Genomic DNA, 18548 nt, shown 5'->3' on the forward strand with positions numbered 1-18548 from the left:
GTTGGTAATAATCTCACCAACATTCCAGCTGCAGCATCCCTGTCTTTCCCACCTAGCAGAATTGTTTACCTTTGCTGCTTTCTCCATTCTTTTCACCTCTACCTCCATTTCACAAGGATAATCTTCGCTGCCAGACAAACTCTGTACCTGCTCCTAACTTTGACTTAGGGGACATTAAAGATTAAATGTACACACAAAAGGTACATCTGGTAAGCAAATGGAAGGTTGTTACTTGTGGGATTAGAAGTCTTCATTCTTTAGGACGAGAACTCTCACTCACCCAAGGGTGACGTGCTTCATCACTGGATTCCCTCCTCACAGCAGGACCACAAGGTACCTTTTGTGGTCTACAACTCCCCAGCCGGGAGGAGCAGAGGTGTTTTGTCAGGGATGAGGATAAGAAGGGGTCTGAGTGAGGGGCAGAGTGCAAGTGACTGATACAACCGACCTCAAAGTACTTTATTGTGGGGCCCCCAGTGTATAGAGCAAAATAAAAGAGTTAAGGACTGTGTCAGAACCAAACAATACACCTATTATAAGGCCAACATGTTTCTGGCCATACATCAGTCTGAAAACTTTTATTTATCTTTGGGAATTCCTCAGCACCAAAAAAGTTAGCTTCACTCTACATTAGCTTACGAATAAAAATGTTACCAGCCTTATTCAGTAAGCCTGGTACTCAATAGGGTGGCCCACCTTCTGTGTCTAAGTCCACCCTTAGAAAGACTCAATTTGTCCTTCTGAAGCCACCAGTCTCTGCCAATGTCATGTTACTGATTTTAGTATGCAACTGGCAGCTTGGCGTGTGGGGCTCATGCCAGTAACACAACTGCGGTGGAGATTGAAGGCTTGAAAAGGACAAATTGATCCTTTCTAAGGGTGGACTGAGACACCGAAGGTGGGCTACCCCATTGAGTACTATGTGATTCTAACACAGTCCTTAGCTCTGTTTTTAACTCTATCCATTGGGGGCCCCAGAACAAAGTACCCTTTTGCCTACCAGTGAGGTATTTTTAACAGTCCTTTGCACTCTGCCCCTCACTCAGACCCCTTCTTAAGCTAATCCTTGACAAAACACCTCTGCTCCTCCCCGGCTGGGCAGTTGTAGCCCACAGCAGGTGTTTTGCATTCCTGCTGTGAGGATGGAACCAATGATGAAGCTTGTCACCCTTGGGTGAGTTTGGGTGTTATCCAAAAGAATTAGCGCTTCTAATTCCCACTGGTAGTAACCTCAATTTGCTTACCAGATCTACCTTTTGTGTGTGCATTCAGATGACTAAGCAGTACGTTGTCGGTCTGTTGCTTGCTCCCCTTGGCACCCAGTGTATAATGTGTGCATTTATAATTTTCCAGGTGGGTCACCAGCCTGCAAGGTATGTCGAGACCCTCTGTTCTCCTGGATAAGAACAGTCACAGGAGGTAGTGATCCATCCAGTGTGCAAAATGTAGAGCATGCACTGAAGGCAGAGAGACATGGCATCCCCACCATGTTGCATGTGGCACCCAGGCAAGAAAAATCAGTTATCGCCATCTGACCCAAACAGTGCTGGCTGGCTTCCAGTATGACCCGGAAGTTCAATGTGGACGGACAACCCTTTCAGTGGTTTATTTTGGTTGATGCTGCACCAGTAGACACATTGTGAATTGGCCATGTAGGAGAGCCATCAATTTAAAATTGTTCTCCTATTTTGGAAAATCCTTGTTAATCCTTAGTTTCTGTGCTCAGTGACGCACTCCGCAATCAGAGGTTCTGAGACCAGACTTGTCTGTATGTGATTAGGAGTTACACATGATAGCTCTACTTCACAGAAAGGGTGACAAATGTACAGAACTGCCCTCTAACTGGGCTTACAATGCATCAAAGTTCTTATGCCTATAAAACCCAGGCATAGGAATGACGCATTGGCTGTGATATAGGTATCTGACCAGCTAAAGCCACTTATAACAATTTATGCTGCAGGAAATCTCATCCCCTCAACAGGTAATGCACACATAAAGTAGGTAACACAATACATGTCACTTCACGCTACATTACTGACTTATGTCAAACATACATAGGCATAGTTGTACACATAAGTACACTATACTCACATGTTTGTGTACCATCCAGGACCAATCTAATAAAGTAAAAGGTGAGTGTTCACCTTTTCACACTCTATCACATTGGTCCCCACACATGACGCTACTTGTGACATTCAAAACTGACAGATCAGCTCTGATTTCCAAGGCGTTGCTGTAGTTGTGTAAGTCTTATTGCGAACTACAGCAATTCACCACTTTTGGGCCAGGTGCCTGGCAGCATCCATCACACTTATGAGTCAGAATTTCTGATGCATCATTGGGACCTTGCGTCATGGAGCCCCATTTAGTAAAAAAGGCACATTCATGGGATTGTAAAGATTTATAAATCATGCACATGAAATTTGGAAGCATAGCTGCCATGGCACAGTGATGAGCCATTTTTTAGTAAAACGAGGCCCTAATAGTAGGTGAGTTTAGTGACTATGTAAAGGCTACATTCCCACAGTTGCAGGGAGACGAGCAGAACTGATGCACTGTGCCTTCTAGTAGTCATCCATCTGTATCTTTGACCCCTTTGTCGCTGTTCGAATTCTATCAGTGATTTTCTTGACCGCCTGCTTCATCTCAGCATTTCGGAGACTATAGATCATTGGGTTCACCATGGGAGTCAAGATGCTGTGCACCACTGACACAAACCTATCAACAGAGAATGAGTTTGTGGCTGTGGGCCTGAAATAGGTGAATAGCAGAGATGTGTAGAAGATACTGACCACAGTCAGGTGGGAGGCACAGGTGGAGAAGGCTTTGGCCCGGCCCTCAGAAGACTTGATTCTCAGGACGGTGGTGATAATGAACGTGTATGACGTAATCATAGTGAAAAGCGTTCCAAAAGCAAAGAAGCCACCCAGTGGAAGGATCACTAGAAGGTAGATGAATGTGTCAGAGCACGAAAGCTTCAGCAGAGGGGGGACATCACAGAAAAAGTGCTGGATCTCATTGGACCTGCAGAACGAGTGCCTGCTCATCAAAATCACATGCACAGCAGAGTAAATATACCCAGTTGCCCACAATCCAGTAGCTAACCATGAGCAGGCACGCTGGTCCATGATGCTGCTGTAATGCAAAGGGTGACAGATGGCAACATAGCGGTCATATGCCATAGCTGCCAGTAGGAGGCACTCAACAGTTATCAGGCTAGAAAAGAAATAGAGCTGGATCATGCAGCTAGCGAAAGAGATGGTCTTCTCCTCAGCTAGTAGGTTTGCCAACATCTTAGGTACAGTGACAGTGGAGAAGCAGCAGTCTAGGAAGGACAGGTTGGAGATGAAGTAGTACATAGCCGTTTGAAGATGGGCATCTAGGTGTATTACGGCGATGATGAGGATGTTCCCAGCCAGGGTGGTCACGTAGATCAGAAGAAATATTATGAAAAAGAGACCCTCCACCTCGGGAATGGATGACAGGCCCAACAGGATGAATTCAGTGACCCGGGTTTGGTTGACCATGTTCATGGTCTTCTGCACTGGAGTCTAAAGCAGAATATTAAATTATAATATTAATATTAATGATATAACACTATTGACTTGAACAAAAACAATCTTGATAGTCGTAGGCATGGGCATAGATATAGTATTACCAGTCTTAACAACAATATCAATACATTGGGATAGATAGATAGATGATAGATAGATAGATAGATAGATAGATAGATAGATAGATAGATAGATAGATAGATAGATAGATAGATAGATAGATAGATAGATAGATAGATAGATAGATAGATAGAAGATAGATAGATATTAAATGAAAAAAGTAAAGATTAATGACACATTATAGATAGGTGAAAATGTCACTTAATAATACCATTTTAAACAAACAAAAACACTGAAATGCACCAGTTAACTGAAGTGACTTAAAGTTGAGTCCCTGCCATGCACAGTGTTCTCATTAATGATTTCATATCAGACGTCATAAGAGATGTTATCAAATAAGTAATAGAAAATGTTATGAGTGATAAAATATGTGAGGTCATAAGCAGTGCATGGTGAGGGTGTGCATTTTGCATTTCCATTTTTCTGAGTTTAATACATCATGTTTAAGGGACTGTAACAACATTTTAACCTTTGGTTTTTTCATTGAATATCTGAGGTATATTTTGATATAAAGTAACTTATTACCGCACCAAATTATAAAATCACTTTAACCTTTGCTTTTTAGTGACATTCTGAGTGCTTTTTTAATGTAAAGTAACAATGTAAAGCATGTTGTTTTCAATAAAGAAGACCTATTGGCTCTGTCAAAGGGTCAGAACCAAAATATAAAAGGGAGGCCTACTGGTTTCATCAGTGGATCAGTCATCACCTCACCTCATACCAGAACATGGAATTCTATTGGAATTCTCATGGGCATATTATCAAGCCCCTTCTCGCCGCTTTAGCAGCAGTTTCCTGCCACTAAACCGGCAATAATGTTTTACGTCGTTCTTGATAAAATGCCCCTTTGTTTTATATTTTATAATGTGAGTACCTCGTTCCCACCAGAGGCACCCACAGTCAAGATTCTATTTCATCTTTTTTTCTGGAATTCTTTTCTATTTAAAGACAATGCCAAGAGCCCAATCTTGCTCTGTTGTGGTATGTTTTTTTTTGGGTGAGTGGCCCAGTTACACATGGGGCCTCCACAACGTGACAGTGCTGGGAGCTGTTGGGGAGATACATGGCTCCTGCAGCCAGGGCCAGCTTTAGCGCGGGTAGAGCCCAGTGCAACACTCTTGTTTGGCACTCCTCCAAGACCTCCTCCTTGGATTTCCTCACTACCACACAGCTAAAGATCTCCTAATTACTCCATTTGTTAACAAGTGCGGTTAAAGGCTGGCTTCACTTATTCACGCAGCTATCAACATAAAATACAGAACTGTTCTTTGCAGCAGGCATATTAACCCTCTGTGCTGCTTTATGGTGAGAAAAATCTGCCACTAGACAAAATCCTGATGCCTCTCTTTCTCTAGTAGGAACTTTAATCACAAGAGTTAGCTTGACATTTTCATTGCTGCTTTAAAGTTGGATGCATAAGGAACTCTGCGGCAGGGGTTTTTAAATTGTACGTTATTGCTAAATAAAGCACCCTGCATAAGGTCAGTGCCATTATCCAGGTCAAAGCCCAGTACAGTTGCACCAGTAGCACCACTGTGAAGCTGACCATACCCGCAGCCCTGTCTGCTCCCATGCCCCTACAGGGTGGGAGGAACTTTTATTTCTACTCCTGCCTGGAAGATTAAATAATATTATGTTGTGCACATCAAAATGAATGTTTTTTTAAATGGGTTGTTGTGTGTCAATTTAGATCCCCTATATAGGTTTCCCGATGTATGCCCTTATGTAGGTACAATTCATATTGCCCGTATTTAGGCATATAAATTCAAACCTAATTTTGGCATTATCCATGCAAACCAAATACAGGCATGGCCACCTACAGCCGTTCATCCACGTGACAACGAGTTCTTGGAAAACCAGACTCTTAGGACTTACCCTTGCTTGGATTTTTGATTTCTCCAAGAACTCATTTATTATGCATGAACATCTATTCCTTAGGGGTTCATTCATGACGTTCCTCTGCCCGACTTTTACGTCAATACTGGCATCCCTAAACACCTTCAAGGTATAAATATACCTTCACTTCCCATGGCAAACCACGGCTCGGCTGCACAGCTCGATACGGCTCGCCGCGGCAAGTTCTGAATGAGTTTGAGTCCCCGCCTGACGCACTGAACAGACGTTGTCATCCTTCTTGCAGAGAATCCAGCTCCAGTGTTTCTGACTCCCCTTGCGGGGTGTTAGAGATTGAGACCCAAGAAGAGAATCCAACCTCTCTCCTTCTAAGGTATGGAGCGGACAAGAACCTAGAGGGACTTTTGGCAAATCTTGGGAACACCAATCCTAACTAAAGCTAAACTAGACCATAGAACAACAACGCCTACTTCTTACCTCGCACTACACTTAGGTTATGTACACTGGGGTACAACTAGCTAGAAGCACCAGATGAGTATTCAAATTTTGGCCTGTGTCATTTTTGTATGTATTTTTAGGAATATATTCATAGCAACAAACCATGCTATTGCAGTTTTATCTAATCCTACTGCTAACGGTGTACGTATTATACTTCGCATTCTGTCTCACGGTTGTAGCAGTTCATATCTCTTGCACAAGAAATAAGCCTGTTCAATAAACCCTTTTTATTGAAATGCCCGTCTACCTATTTCTGTGTAAAACTCTGTAGAAACGAAGCATGCACGACTGACTGAGTGAAACTGTTACCTATTATTTCCACGATTCTGAGACTGTTCTGATTCAAAGGGAAACAAAGTTGTCATATGCGGTTGTCAGAAACGAATTCCCATCTTGTTTATTCTAGAAGTTTCTAGTGACCTCTGAGTTAGCTGGCACACACAAGTAATTAAGTTTAAAGTACTCAATAGAGTCATACTAACCTCAGTCCTATGCCACAACTATAGTGTATATTATTCCAATGCGCATAACCTATAAGGGATATAGGAACTACACTACATGGCGCCCAACGGTTTGGTAAGGCACTAATTTAACGCCAGATACTGAAGTAACTCAGTCGTGCTTTCCTCAGAGACCCCTACTCATAAAACTCCATAAGATGTCTGGAGTGGGTAGGGATAATATCCGCCAGAGCTGAGCGGGATGAAAATCCTATGTATTATCTGTTTGGTTTGTTCAACGTTGAAGGATACAGTGTTCCCAAATACTGTGCACCTTATCTTTGTTTCCTTGAAACTTGCTCTGCTATTTTCATTAATACTGTGACCGGTGAGGCTGCGGCTGACCCACTCGTAGCAGCTTTTAATCATACAGGTTTTTAATGAAACCAAAGCGGATGCGATTCCTATCCATCCAAATTTAAGGAAAGCCATCACTCTAAAACCTTTAAAACATGGTCTAACACCTAGATGTAGTAGAGCACTTTTCGTGATAGAGGCACATGAATCAGACAGAGGTATTCTATTCATGGATAGTATTCCCAGAATCAAATCCAGTAACAAGAATGTTTTACTTCTACAAAGAAGATGAACCACCTGAGGAATATATTCCTTTCGAGGATGTTGAAATTCCACTCACATACCAGGAGCATCAGCTCTGGTTTAAAGGTGCCCCAAAACATTACAATCACATTACCAGGCTCTGTCCACTAGGTGGACCAGGAGCAACATGGCCGATTTTAGCCGGCTACACACCTCATCCTGACATTGAAGTAATTTCAGATGAGGAATTACTCACTCAACTCAAAAAATTGGTTCAATATGTCATGCGGACTTTCACAGTCCAACCACCGTTAATTATTTTAAACCAAACTCCTCACCAGGGGAATACATTAAAAATTGCTCGACAGACTTTACACGCAGTCATGGGTAAAATGCCCCCAAAACGTGAACAAATTCCATTCTGGATAGCTAAAAAAAATACTCAAATTGAAGCGGTATTTCCTAATACCAGCCCTTATGAGAAACACATAATTCTAACAATCTGTTTACCAATGGGAATAACACCGCATCTGGAAGACTGCACCAATTGGGGAACCGTCTTTGCTGCCGTAAACACTAAAACACATGGAGTTCTGTCTATTGCGGTAATACCTGATGTCCTGAAACAAATTCAAACGAATACAGGGCAGAGCCTGCTCTGAATTTGGGTATGAAGTTACTGAAAAATTTCGACCAGGTCTCAACAATAATATTATCTGATATTAAAGGAGAATCGGCATCAGTGGCGATCTGCCAGAAATTAAGGGAATTGGATGTAACAGAACATCTACAAGAACTGCCCAGAATAATTGAAAAATCCTATGAAGAATAGGATGGGTATGAAACCAGTTAAACCAGTTAAACCACAATTGTATGGAGTTCCTGAGAAAGACTCTATTACACAAAATCCTATATCTTCTAAAAGGGAAAATAACAAACAACATTCAAAAGAGAGACGTTCTCAATCCTGAGGTAGGTATCCTCAAAAGGAGCCCTCTGAAAGGAGGTATAACCTCAGCAATAGGGATAATTTGAGAAAACCTGATAGGGATCAAGATACTGATACACGTTCCTCTCGTACCTTTCAGATATCGTCACAGACATCCGAAAGAAAAGGATGGTCAGATAAAAAAGAAGAATGGGTAAAGTCCATTGACGATCAACACGTTCAGAAAAACAAATCAATCCTCAATTCTCCAAAAAGAAAGTAGCAGGTCTGAAGATCAGACATGCCGAGGATTCTGTGAACCCAACTTAAGAACGGATAATGGGCTCAGACAATGTTGGACCGTGCAGCAGAAGTAACAATAGCTCACCAGAACCTGAAGGAACTTCTGGAGATAGTGGACTTGAATGAGTACATATAAGTAGGAACTGTAGACACCAGGGTTAGTTCTCCACAAAAGTTATATGAAATAACACTCCGGATGGAGGGAGACATACCAAGAAAAAGTTAAAGCACTCTTTGGGAGAGACTTTCAAAGGGTTATGATATACTTTTAGCAGAACAGGACTGGCTACCAAAATGTGTTAGGGAGTGCCCACATGGCGAAGACATTATTATGCCAGCCTTCTCCAAACATGTTCCAGTACATTTAAAATATACATATGCGCCAGGACGCCCCTTTGCTGGGGCAGCTGTGCGCTCAATAAATCAGGATAACATAACATAACATAACATGCCAGAAACTCGGTAGCTGCCCAGACCCCAGCATTATACACAAATCATGTAGGGTGGAATGAGGATTCATCTCATCACACGATCCAGTTAAAAAATCAACCTACTGCACAAAGGCAGTACCCAATTAAGCAAGAGCTAAAAAACTGGTCAGGGAGATCTTAGATCAACTTGAATACCCAGTGGTGATTGAAACATGTAGCTCATCAATGAGCAATCCTTTGTTTCCTGTTTCCAAACCAGACAATACATATTGTTTAGTTTTGGATTACAGACACCTAAACTCTTGTTGTAAAACATTTGCAGTGCAAAATGCACATAGTACAGCATTAATGAATACCATTGTAAGTAAAAAATATAGAAACACATTAGATATTTCTAACGGTTTCTGTTGTCAAAAAATAGCACCTGAAAGCAGGTATTTGATAGATTTCTCAACAATGGTAACCCATCGTCACTTCCGTTGACTCCTAAAAGGGTTGAAGAACAGCCTGGGGTTATTCTCAGCAGGGGTAACAGAGTTACTACAAATTTATGATGACGAGGTATTGTCATATGTCGATGATATCTATCTGACAGACAATTACTTGGATAGGCACTGGAACAGGGTGAATACCATTATACTAGGCTTCGCCTCTGAGCGTTATAAATTCAATGTAAAAAAATCAAGAATTGCCCATCTCAACGTCCTTTTCCTAGGATATGAACTATCAAGTGAAGGTAAAACCCTGGTAGCTAACTTTTTAGAAAAGTGTGCCCTGCTCCAACCTCCAAAAATGCTGCAAAACTTACAGTCGATTCTAGGTTTCCTGAATTTTGGAAGAACATACATTCTAAACTACACAGAAAGGGTTAAACCTTTCTATGAATTAATCAAAACGGATTTTAAAATCACACATTGGACACAGTAACACACAGATATTCTGCATTCACTTCAAGCTGATATGTTAGCAACAAAACACTTACAGACATGCGTAAACTTACGCAACTTAGTGATCCGAATCATTCCGGGTCAATGTGGATTCACCTACTTAACTTTTAACGAAGGTGAAAAAGTACCAATTGCATACACATTATATTTGTATACACAAGCAGAAATGAAATTTACATCATCAGAAAAAATTCTGAGAGCAGTTCAAACCGCTGTAGCAAAAGAAAGAGCCCTAGCTCAAGGGAAACACATTATGGTTGTAACTCCTGCACCAGCCTTAGAGGCAGATACAAAAGCGAGCATTCCGAATGCAAAAGCTTTACATCTAAGATGGATGCAATGGGTTAATTCACTTGCTGCAACTGATGTTGAATATTTTTTGATCCTTATTTGAAAACACAAGCATTCCCGCAATACGAACACGGATGTCCTCTGTCTACTGAGATTCTCCCTTTTGACCAGTACAAATTTATAATTTATACTGACGGATCTGCACAACCTGCTAAGGGGGGGAGGGGGTTAAGCAAGCTTATAGTGCAGCGTGGGCAATCGTTAAAGGTTGTATGCGCGATGGCAAATTCTGACCGATTGTCACAAAAAAGCAATCTCCAGGAGATTGTACAGCTCAGTGAGCTGAACAACAAGCATTCAAAATTACACTTGAATTGTGAATTCCCCACACTCATTGTGTGCGATTCTTTTCACTGTGTTCAATCATATAATTAATATTTACAGAATTGGCTTCAAAATGGTTTCAAAGATGCAAAAGGTGGCACAATCAAGCACGAAACGCTTTGGGATCAAGTAGTTCAGTTGTAAAATGGACTAAGAAACACTCACTCGATACACACGCTGAGTCATCAACGTGATGGTGTTCACGTTGAAGGAGATTCATTGGCTGACAAAGCCGTGAAGGGGGATGTACAAACGGATTCCGTGGTTGCAATCACTCGTTCAAAAACTGGAATAAACAGTGAAATAATACTGGCTTTCAATGCTTCTGACAAGCGCGGAGAATCACGACGCGCGCACTTAGGACCCGGCCTCTCCGGACCCCGCCCGCGCCTGGTCTCTGGTGGTTGGTCAAGCGGACGGCCCAATCGTCGTCCGGCCGACCCATCTCCGCTTCGGCGATATCGCGTGACCCGAGGGTCAGGGGGTGGAGACTCTGGGCCTATTTAAGGTCAACTCCCTGTGACTGGGGTCTCTGTTCCCGCTATCACTCCTGGATACCTGACTGCTCACGCCAGCACCTGGCCATTCTCGTGATCCGGGCCGGCTTTCCGAAACTCTAGAAGCAGAAGGAACGAGCATCGTTCGTGTAGCCAGGTAAGGGGTCGAGTGCCTCGGGGGGCCTCGTGGGCAGCCGTGAGTCACGGTGGGTGCTGGGAAGGGATTGGAGTGTCGCTGCCTTACGGGGCTTACGGCTGTGTGCGGGGATCCTCGTGGTGCGGGCTCCTGCCGGGCGGCGTGAACGGTGCTTAGGGGTGCGGGAACAGGGAAGTCGGGGCCCGTTAGGTGCTATAGCAAGGTAGTGCGAAGCGCGATATAGTTAGCATGTCGCGAAAAAAGGGAGGACAAAAGCGAAAGGATTCTGAACCTGAATTAGCACAGATTATGAAATTGCTGCTAAAGAAGTTGAGCAAGGAGGCTCCCGATAGCGGGGATGAGAGCGATTCTTCCCGGGGGGAGCAGCCCGAGGTAGTGGAGCGGCCGCGCAGGGGGGTGCCACCGAAGGCCGCTTGTCCGCCATTAAAGAAGAAGGCCAAGGCGCAGCCTAAAAGAAAAGGGGCAAAGAGTAGGCCTAGCCCTGCCAGGGGGAAACAGGACGAGGGATCAGTAGGTCCCGTCCCCACGCCTCCGTTAGATGCAGAGCGGGTTTTCCCTTCTGATCCCATGCCGAATGTGTCCACGCCAGTAGACCCAGTGGGTTCAGTTTTGTCTGAGATTAGGGAGGCGCTGAAGGCGTTGGCCCCGGGAGGCGCGGTACCATTAGTCACGGTCCCTCCGGCCCCACTCCCACTGCAGCCGGTGGCCGCAGTGGCAGCCGCTGGCGATCCGTTGGATAGCTTGCTGGCGTCAGTTTCCACACTATTGGGCCAATTATCAGCCCCGGAAAAAGTATTAGAGAGAGTGTGCGCTGGGGCGGCGGCACTGTGGGTGCCCCCGCAGGCCACAGAACAGGGCACGTTGCAGGATATTCAGAGGCAGTTGGCGCTCTTAGTCGAGTCGCTCAAAGCGTTGCCCAGTGTAGCGATTGGAGCTCAGCCCCCCGCGACAGCGATAGCGGTGCCACCTACAGGAGGTAAGCCTGGTGACGCTACACTGTGGAGCAGCGAGGTGGGAACTAGTCAGGGGAACGTGTTGTCTCAGTCAGGGATGTTAGCTACGCATGTGAGTATGGAAATACGAGAGAAGATTTGGAAAGGTGCCTACGTAGATATATTCTCCCTTATCAGGCCGAAGAGACAAGAGGAGGATTACAAGGACAGGGATGGGAAATAGCACCCCTTCCGAGATCGGAGACCTAGGATAGAGGAGACAATAACCAATTGGTTGTTCGGCTTTCACGTCTATGTCACGATGTTGTTGGAAAAAAGGCCAGAGTTGGCGATTCCGTGGGTGTTTTATACTAATAAGATTGTAAAGGCTCACGCCACTCATGGGGGTTCAGCCTGGCTGACATACGATAGGCAGTTTCGCTGGGCGAAGGAGGAAAACCCCTCCATTTGTTGGGACCAGGTTGAGGTCAATGCTTGATTAGAGAGCGTAAGCAATAGAGAACACCCGGCTAGGCAGCCCTTTCGGACTTCCCAGGGAGGGCCGGGCGAGAAGAAAGGCACATGTTGGGCATTCAATGGCAAAGGTTGCACATGGCCCCCCGGGCAGTGCAAGTTTAAACACGCCTGCGCCTACTGCGGTCATCCGTCCCATTCCGAACCAAAGTGCAACAAGAAATCCAAAGAACGGGGGGGTACAGCCCCTAAGGATATCAAGCCCCCCCAAGCCTAAACTGCCTACTCCAGTGAATATTGAAAAGAAGATTTTTTGGTTGAACAGGTACCCGGACAGGGCAGCTGCTAGGATGTTGTTTGAGGGTTTTTCCAGGGGATTTCGTATCCCAGCGTCTCATGTTCCCCCTATTAGTCAATGTAGGAACCAAGTTTCAGCAAGGACCCATCCCTCAGTAGTGGCCACAAAGGTGGAAAAAGAGCGGGCCTTAGGCCGAGTAGCAGGCCCGTTCCCGTCTCCTCCATGGGAGAACTTTGTGTGCTCTCCTCTGGGAGTAGTGCCCAAGAAGGAGCCGGGACAATTCCGGATGATTCACAACCTATCCGCACCAAAGGATGCATCGGTAAATGATGCCATCGACCCGGCAGTGTGCTCAGTGAGGTACTCATCCTTTGATGCCGCGGTTCAGAAAGTGAAGGAGCTAGGCCGGGGGGCGTTGCTAGCGAAAACCGATATTGAGTCAGCATTCCGCTTGTTGCCGGTGCATCCCGAGGATTACCATTTGCTAGGCTTTCAGGTCCAACAGCAATTTTATTACGACAAATGTATGCCTATGGGTTGTGCGGTTTCTTGCAAGTACTTTGAGACCTTTAGCTCCATGCTGCAATGGGTGTTTTCTCAAAAGTCAGGATGTACAGATGTGGTGCATTACTTAGACGACTTCATGGTGATGGGCCCGCGTCCTCAGATGCCTGCGCTTTGGCCCTGAGTCAGCTGGTGGCCATGTTGAAGGAATTTGGGGTGCCGCTGGCACCGAGCAAGACAGTCGGCCCGGACACGTGCATGTCCTTCCTGGGCATCGAAATGGACACGGTAGCGGGGGAATGTAGATTGCCAATGGATAAAATAAGAACCTTTTCCCTAGCCATTGAGGTAGCCTTGGTGTGTCCGAAGGTGACGTTACATCAGTTACAAGTTCTTGTGGGTCAGCTAAATTTTGCTTTACGCATCATTCCCATGGGACGCCCTTTCTCGAGGTCTATAACCAGAGCGATGGTGGGTCTCACCCAGAAGCATCATCGGGTGCAATTAAAAGCATGGGTTAAGGAAGACCTCAAGGTCTGGCGAGACTTCCTGACAGATTTCAACGGGCGGGTAGTTTGGCCCGCGCTGCCGGTGTCCAGTGTTGAGCTAGGCCTATACACCGACTCAGTGTTGGAGTGTTGGATTTGGGGCGATCTTGGGCCCTTCCCGGTGCGGGCGGTCTGTCCAGCGGAGTGGCACTTAGCAGGATTGACAAAGAATTTAGCTTTCCTAGAGCTTTTTCCAATTTGGGTGGCAGTTACGGTCTGGGCAGAGCGCTTCAGGGACCGGGCAGTGACCTTTTGGTCGGATAACATGGCGGTGGTTCAGGTTATCAACCGACAAGGGGCGACTTGCCCGCATGTGCATAGGTTGCTGAAGCTGTTGGTGATGGCATGTTTGAAATTGAATTTGACTTTTAAGGCTGCGCATATACCTGGTGTTGATAACCATGCTGCTGACGCTTTGTCTCGTTCCAAGTTGCAGGACTTCCGGAGGTTCCACCCGCAGGCGGAAGAGCGCATGACGACGTTCCCTACGTCACTGTGGAAAATTGGAGCCCCGCTTTAGCGGGGCTGGTAGGTGATCGCACCAAACGTGCCTATCAGTCACAGTTTAATGTTTTCAAATCATTTGGGGAACAGTTGGGTGATGCGAGGGTTTTCTCAACTGAAACGATGTACGCCTTTTTACAGGTTCTGTGGGATCAGGGCAAAACAGTGTCCTATGCTAGGGCTTCCCTGGCAGCGATAGGCTTCTTTGCTAAACTGGCGGGGGAGCGGGACCCTGTGGCTTCATTCTTGACCAGGAAGGCCTTAGCAGGATGGGCCCGATTAGACCGGTCATGGCGGGACTGTCGTAGGCCTTTGGATCTCCCGACCTTGATTGATATTTTGGGGGTACTGCCTGTTATTTGCCAGTCACCATTCGAGGGAATCATGCTGGGGCGGCCTTCTGCCTGGCCTTCTACGGGGCCTTTTTGCCTGGGTGAGATTGTTGGGGCCTCCAGAGTAGACCATGGGGGGGTCTTGCAGCTCAAGGATTTCTCCATTACCCCGGCGGGCCTGGTATTGCGGTTGAGACGGTCCAAGACAGACCAAACAGGAAAGGGGGTCAACATCCAGTTGCGGCCAGCCCCAGGGAAAGCTCCCTGCCCCGTATCCCGTATGCAGGCGTACCTGGCCCGACGCCCAGCAGGGGGGGGGGGTCGGCTCTTTTCGTCCATGAAAACGGGGATTGCCTGTCTCAATACCAGTTCAAGGCAGTATTTGGGTTGGCTCTGGGGAATCTGGGGCTGGGAGCAGCGGGCTATTCTTCTCATTCCTTTAGGATTGGCGCCGCAACTTTAGCGGCAGGGGCTGGTCTGGCCCCCAACATGGTGAAAGGTGTAGGTCGCTGGACCTCTGATTGCTACAAACGATATGTAAGGCCTGAATTGTTGTAATACATATGTGTGCAGTGTCTAACGGCTTCATCTCTCTCCTTTCTGATTAGTATGCCCGCTTCGGTGGTATGGGTACTCGGGCACTCTTTCGTGCGTCGCGCGGCGGTGCGCTTGCAGCGAAGAGAGGTGGTAAAAACCGGCCGCATTGGGCGAGACCGAATTCGTATGGCATGGCGTTGGAGGGATGCGGATCTGACACTTGAGGCGGATCATCGAGGAGCTCAGGGCACGAGAGCACAAATCGCCGGATTGGATTATTTTGCATTTGGGAGGCAACGACATAGTCGACAGGGGGCGCTTGGCTGTCAAGGAAGCCCTACTAGCAGAGTTTGCCTGGCTGGGGCATGAGTTCCCATCGACAAAAATAATCTGGTCTGGCATGATATCACGCAGGGCATGGGGCCCAGGAGTGCGTCCTAGATCTTTGAACGTCTCGGTGAGGCGATTGAACAGCGAACTAGCAAGGTTGTGCTCAGTGAAGGGCCGCTTGCGCTACCTCCAGCACCGGATGATTTCCGGAGAAGCAATGTACCACCAGGATGGGGTGCATTTGTCGGACTATGGAACTGACACTTTTATCTGAGAACTTTGGTCATTTATTCTGAACGCAGGTGGGGAGGGTGTCAGACCTGTGGGCCTTGGCCACCCTTGTGGCGGAGAAGAGACCTGCGATCAGTAAATAGTGGCTAAACAAGATGGATGGGAGCCTGCTTGCCGGGCTCCATAGGCCAGTTCTGAGGGGGATATGGCAAGCTCTCCACTGGGAGGAAGTGACCACCGGCTGGGGAGGCTAGGGCGACAGATTTTGAGCCTCCCGGGCGACCCGGGTCAGCCTGGTGGTCGAGAGGTGGGCCCCGGTAATGGTGGACAAGGATAAGGGCGGGACCCACCCCTCTAAGGGGCAGGTGCACGGCACTTGGCGTAGGATACCCAGTTGTGAGATGCGAACCAGATGGTGTTCCTCCCTTAGGGTTGGGAAGGTGAGGGAGCTGATATGCTTATAAATGTAGTTATGTTATAACTTGTGATTTTAGATATGCATGTTATTGCTTGTCATGTTTATAGAATGTGGTGAATAAACATGGCCTTTTTAACCCCACCTGAATCTCTGGTGATTTCAAATGTGGGGATCTTGCATGTCTAGGGTAGTTGGGCGGCGGGGGCATATCTGGAGGGTACGGGTCCTAAAGCAAAGGCAGCGGTACAGTGTTTCCTAAAAAGTTTCCACTCAAATACTCGTAAATAATTGATGCAAACAATGTTCCGTTTGCTCGAATCCCTGGTGTGGGAGATAGGGCAATACCAAACATGGAACATAAATTAGGAGTAATCCTAGCAGCACATGAAGGGATCGAATCTCTTCTTGCAGGTGTTTCCGCCACAGTATCATTATTAAAACAGAGATACTGGTGGCATTAGGAAACTGACCAAAAACTATGTTTTGGTCCGTGAAATATGCCAAAAGATGAAAGTCTCTACTGTGAAACGTCCTGCGCACGCTCCCCTGTTAGTTTCAGATAAACTATTAGCTTGTGTTTACCTGGACCACTGTGGTCCCTTACAAAGGGATGGTAACTAGAAATATATCGTGGTTGCAGTGGATTCATGTTCAAGGTTTCTATGGATGTGGCCACAGCGCTCAGCTGACGCTCGAACTGTTATAAAAGATTTACGAGTCTTTATTGGCACATACGCAATAGGCACACTACACTCTGACCTGGGCCCTGCGTTTAGCTATCGAGCTTACAGAGAAGCCATGGCCAGTTTGGGCATAGCATTGTGGTATTCTTCTCCATTCCATCCAGAGGGAAATTCTGTTGTGGAAAGAAAAGATTGGGACATAAAGCAGTCTATAACAGCTAGGGTATTAGTATTAAGGGTGGGCGTAAAATCCGTTTCGCGGTCGAATTTGCAGATTTTCCGCGATTTCGCGATCCGCGAATCTTGCGAAATCGCAGTAAAATCCGCGAATCAGCGGGGACGAATTTTCAGCCAAGCAAGGGTTACAGCAGCAGGTGCAAAAGTTGAACCTAATTTCTTTGTAACCTTTTACAAAAGGGTTACAAACAAATTAACTTCAACTTGGACACCTGCTGCTAATTGCTTCCTGGCGCCTCGTTGCCTACTTGCAACTATTCTCTGACCCTGCTCTGACCCTTGAAGCAGGGTCAGAGAATAGTTACAAGTAGGCAACTAGGCACCTGTCCAAGGAATTAAACCTCATCAGGAAGCACTTACAGATATAAAAACAGGAAGAAGGGAGAGGATGGCAAATACACCCATTTTGAGTTGTCAGGAGGGGTTAAACTAAAAGAGACCTTTTACAGCACAATTTTCATATGCATTTTGCTAAAAATAAAAAGCTGTATGTTCTGTAGGGGCAACTCAGGAATCTGGCCCTTCAGAGATCCGGCCTCTCTTTCTTTCTCTCGTTCTCTCTCTCCCTCTCTCTTTCCCTCTCTTTCTCTCTCTTTCTATCTATCTATCTATCTATCTATCTATCTATCTATCTATCTATCTATCTATCTATCTATCTATCTCTCTCTCCCTATCCCATAAACGACTGCATGGCTAACTTCGCTATGCAAGCGGCTCGCAAAGACGCAAAAAGCTCAGCGAACACGCAAAAAACCCCGCGAACATGTAAAAAACCCCGCGAACACGCAAAAAAACAAAAATCCGCAAATTCGCACAAATGCGCGAATTTTGCGGATCGAGAATTCGCAAATCCGCAAATTTGCAGATCGCGAATTCGCAAAATTCGCCCATGCTTAATTAGTATGTTGAGTAAAACCTTCAAAAAACTCCACACTGTCACAATTATTGAACTACAGTGGGCGACCGCCGAGAAGTTGATGTCTGTTCGAAACAAGACACTAGTGCGAGCGCTCAATGGTAGTATTACCTGACTAGTGGTATTAATGCTGGAGTAATGATGCATGTATCTTCACTGAATTCCCCCACACACTGTGAAGGTGTGAAGGTGACCCTCATTGTCCTTCTATGTAGCTTGCCTTTGTTTTCTCGTTTTTTTAAGCGTTAACGTATTTGTATTTAAAAAACATTTCCAAAGTACGACATTTTTGTTTTTTATTAAATACATTTTTAAATTAAATTGAAGGCCATGACATCGTTCCAAAGTTCAGTAAACTTGAAGATTGTTGTGTTTGTACCCTCAGTAGTAATATTAGTAATAATAATAATTGTTTTTGTTCTCAACCAGATAAGTGTGATAGCAACAGAAAAACGTTTACCGTTACACCTTATTCCATATGGTAATTGCTGTTAATGCTGAAATTTCTATTGTTGTCATCAACATGTTACTTTTTAAATAAAACTGATCCCTGTGATACTAAAATTTCAGTATAATATATGGAGACACGGGGAAGGGGAA

General features: G+C 45.6%; 1 protein-coding gene across 1 annotated transcript; it reads right to left on the bottom strand.

Moving 5' to 3' along the window:
• Nucleotides 1-2564: 2564 nt before the first annotated feature.
• On the bottom strand, nucleotides 2565-3533 carry LOC147736671 (olfactory receptor 5V1-like). Its single transcript, XM_086952652.1, has one exon. It carries the CDS (start codon nucleotides 3531-3533, stop codon nucleotides 2565-2567), a length of 969 nt encoding a protein of 322 aa, XP_086808778.1.
• Between the last annotated feature and the right edge of the window lie 15015 nt (nucleotides 3534-18548).

The sequence above is a fragment of the Lissotriton vulgaris genome, chromosome 1_2 (assembly GCF_964263255.1).
Source record: "Lissotriton vulgaris chromosome 1_2, aLisVul1.2, whole genome shotgun sequence".
Lineage (NCBI taxonomy): Eukaryota > Metazoa > Chordata > Amphibia > Caudata > Salamandridae > Lissotriton > Lissotriton vulgaris.

What these genes read in the sequence shown, in the direction of transcription:
- LOC147736671 (XM_086952652.1), bottom strand. Translation starts at nt 3,533, where the DNA reads ATGAACATGGTCAACCAAACCCGGGTCACTGAATTCATCCTGTTGGGC.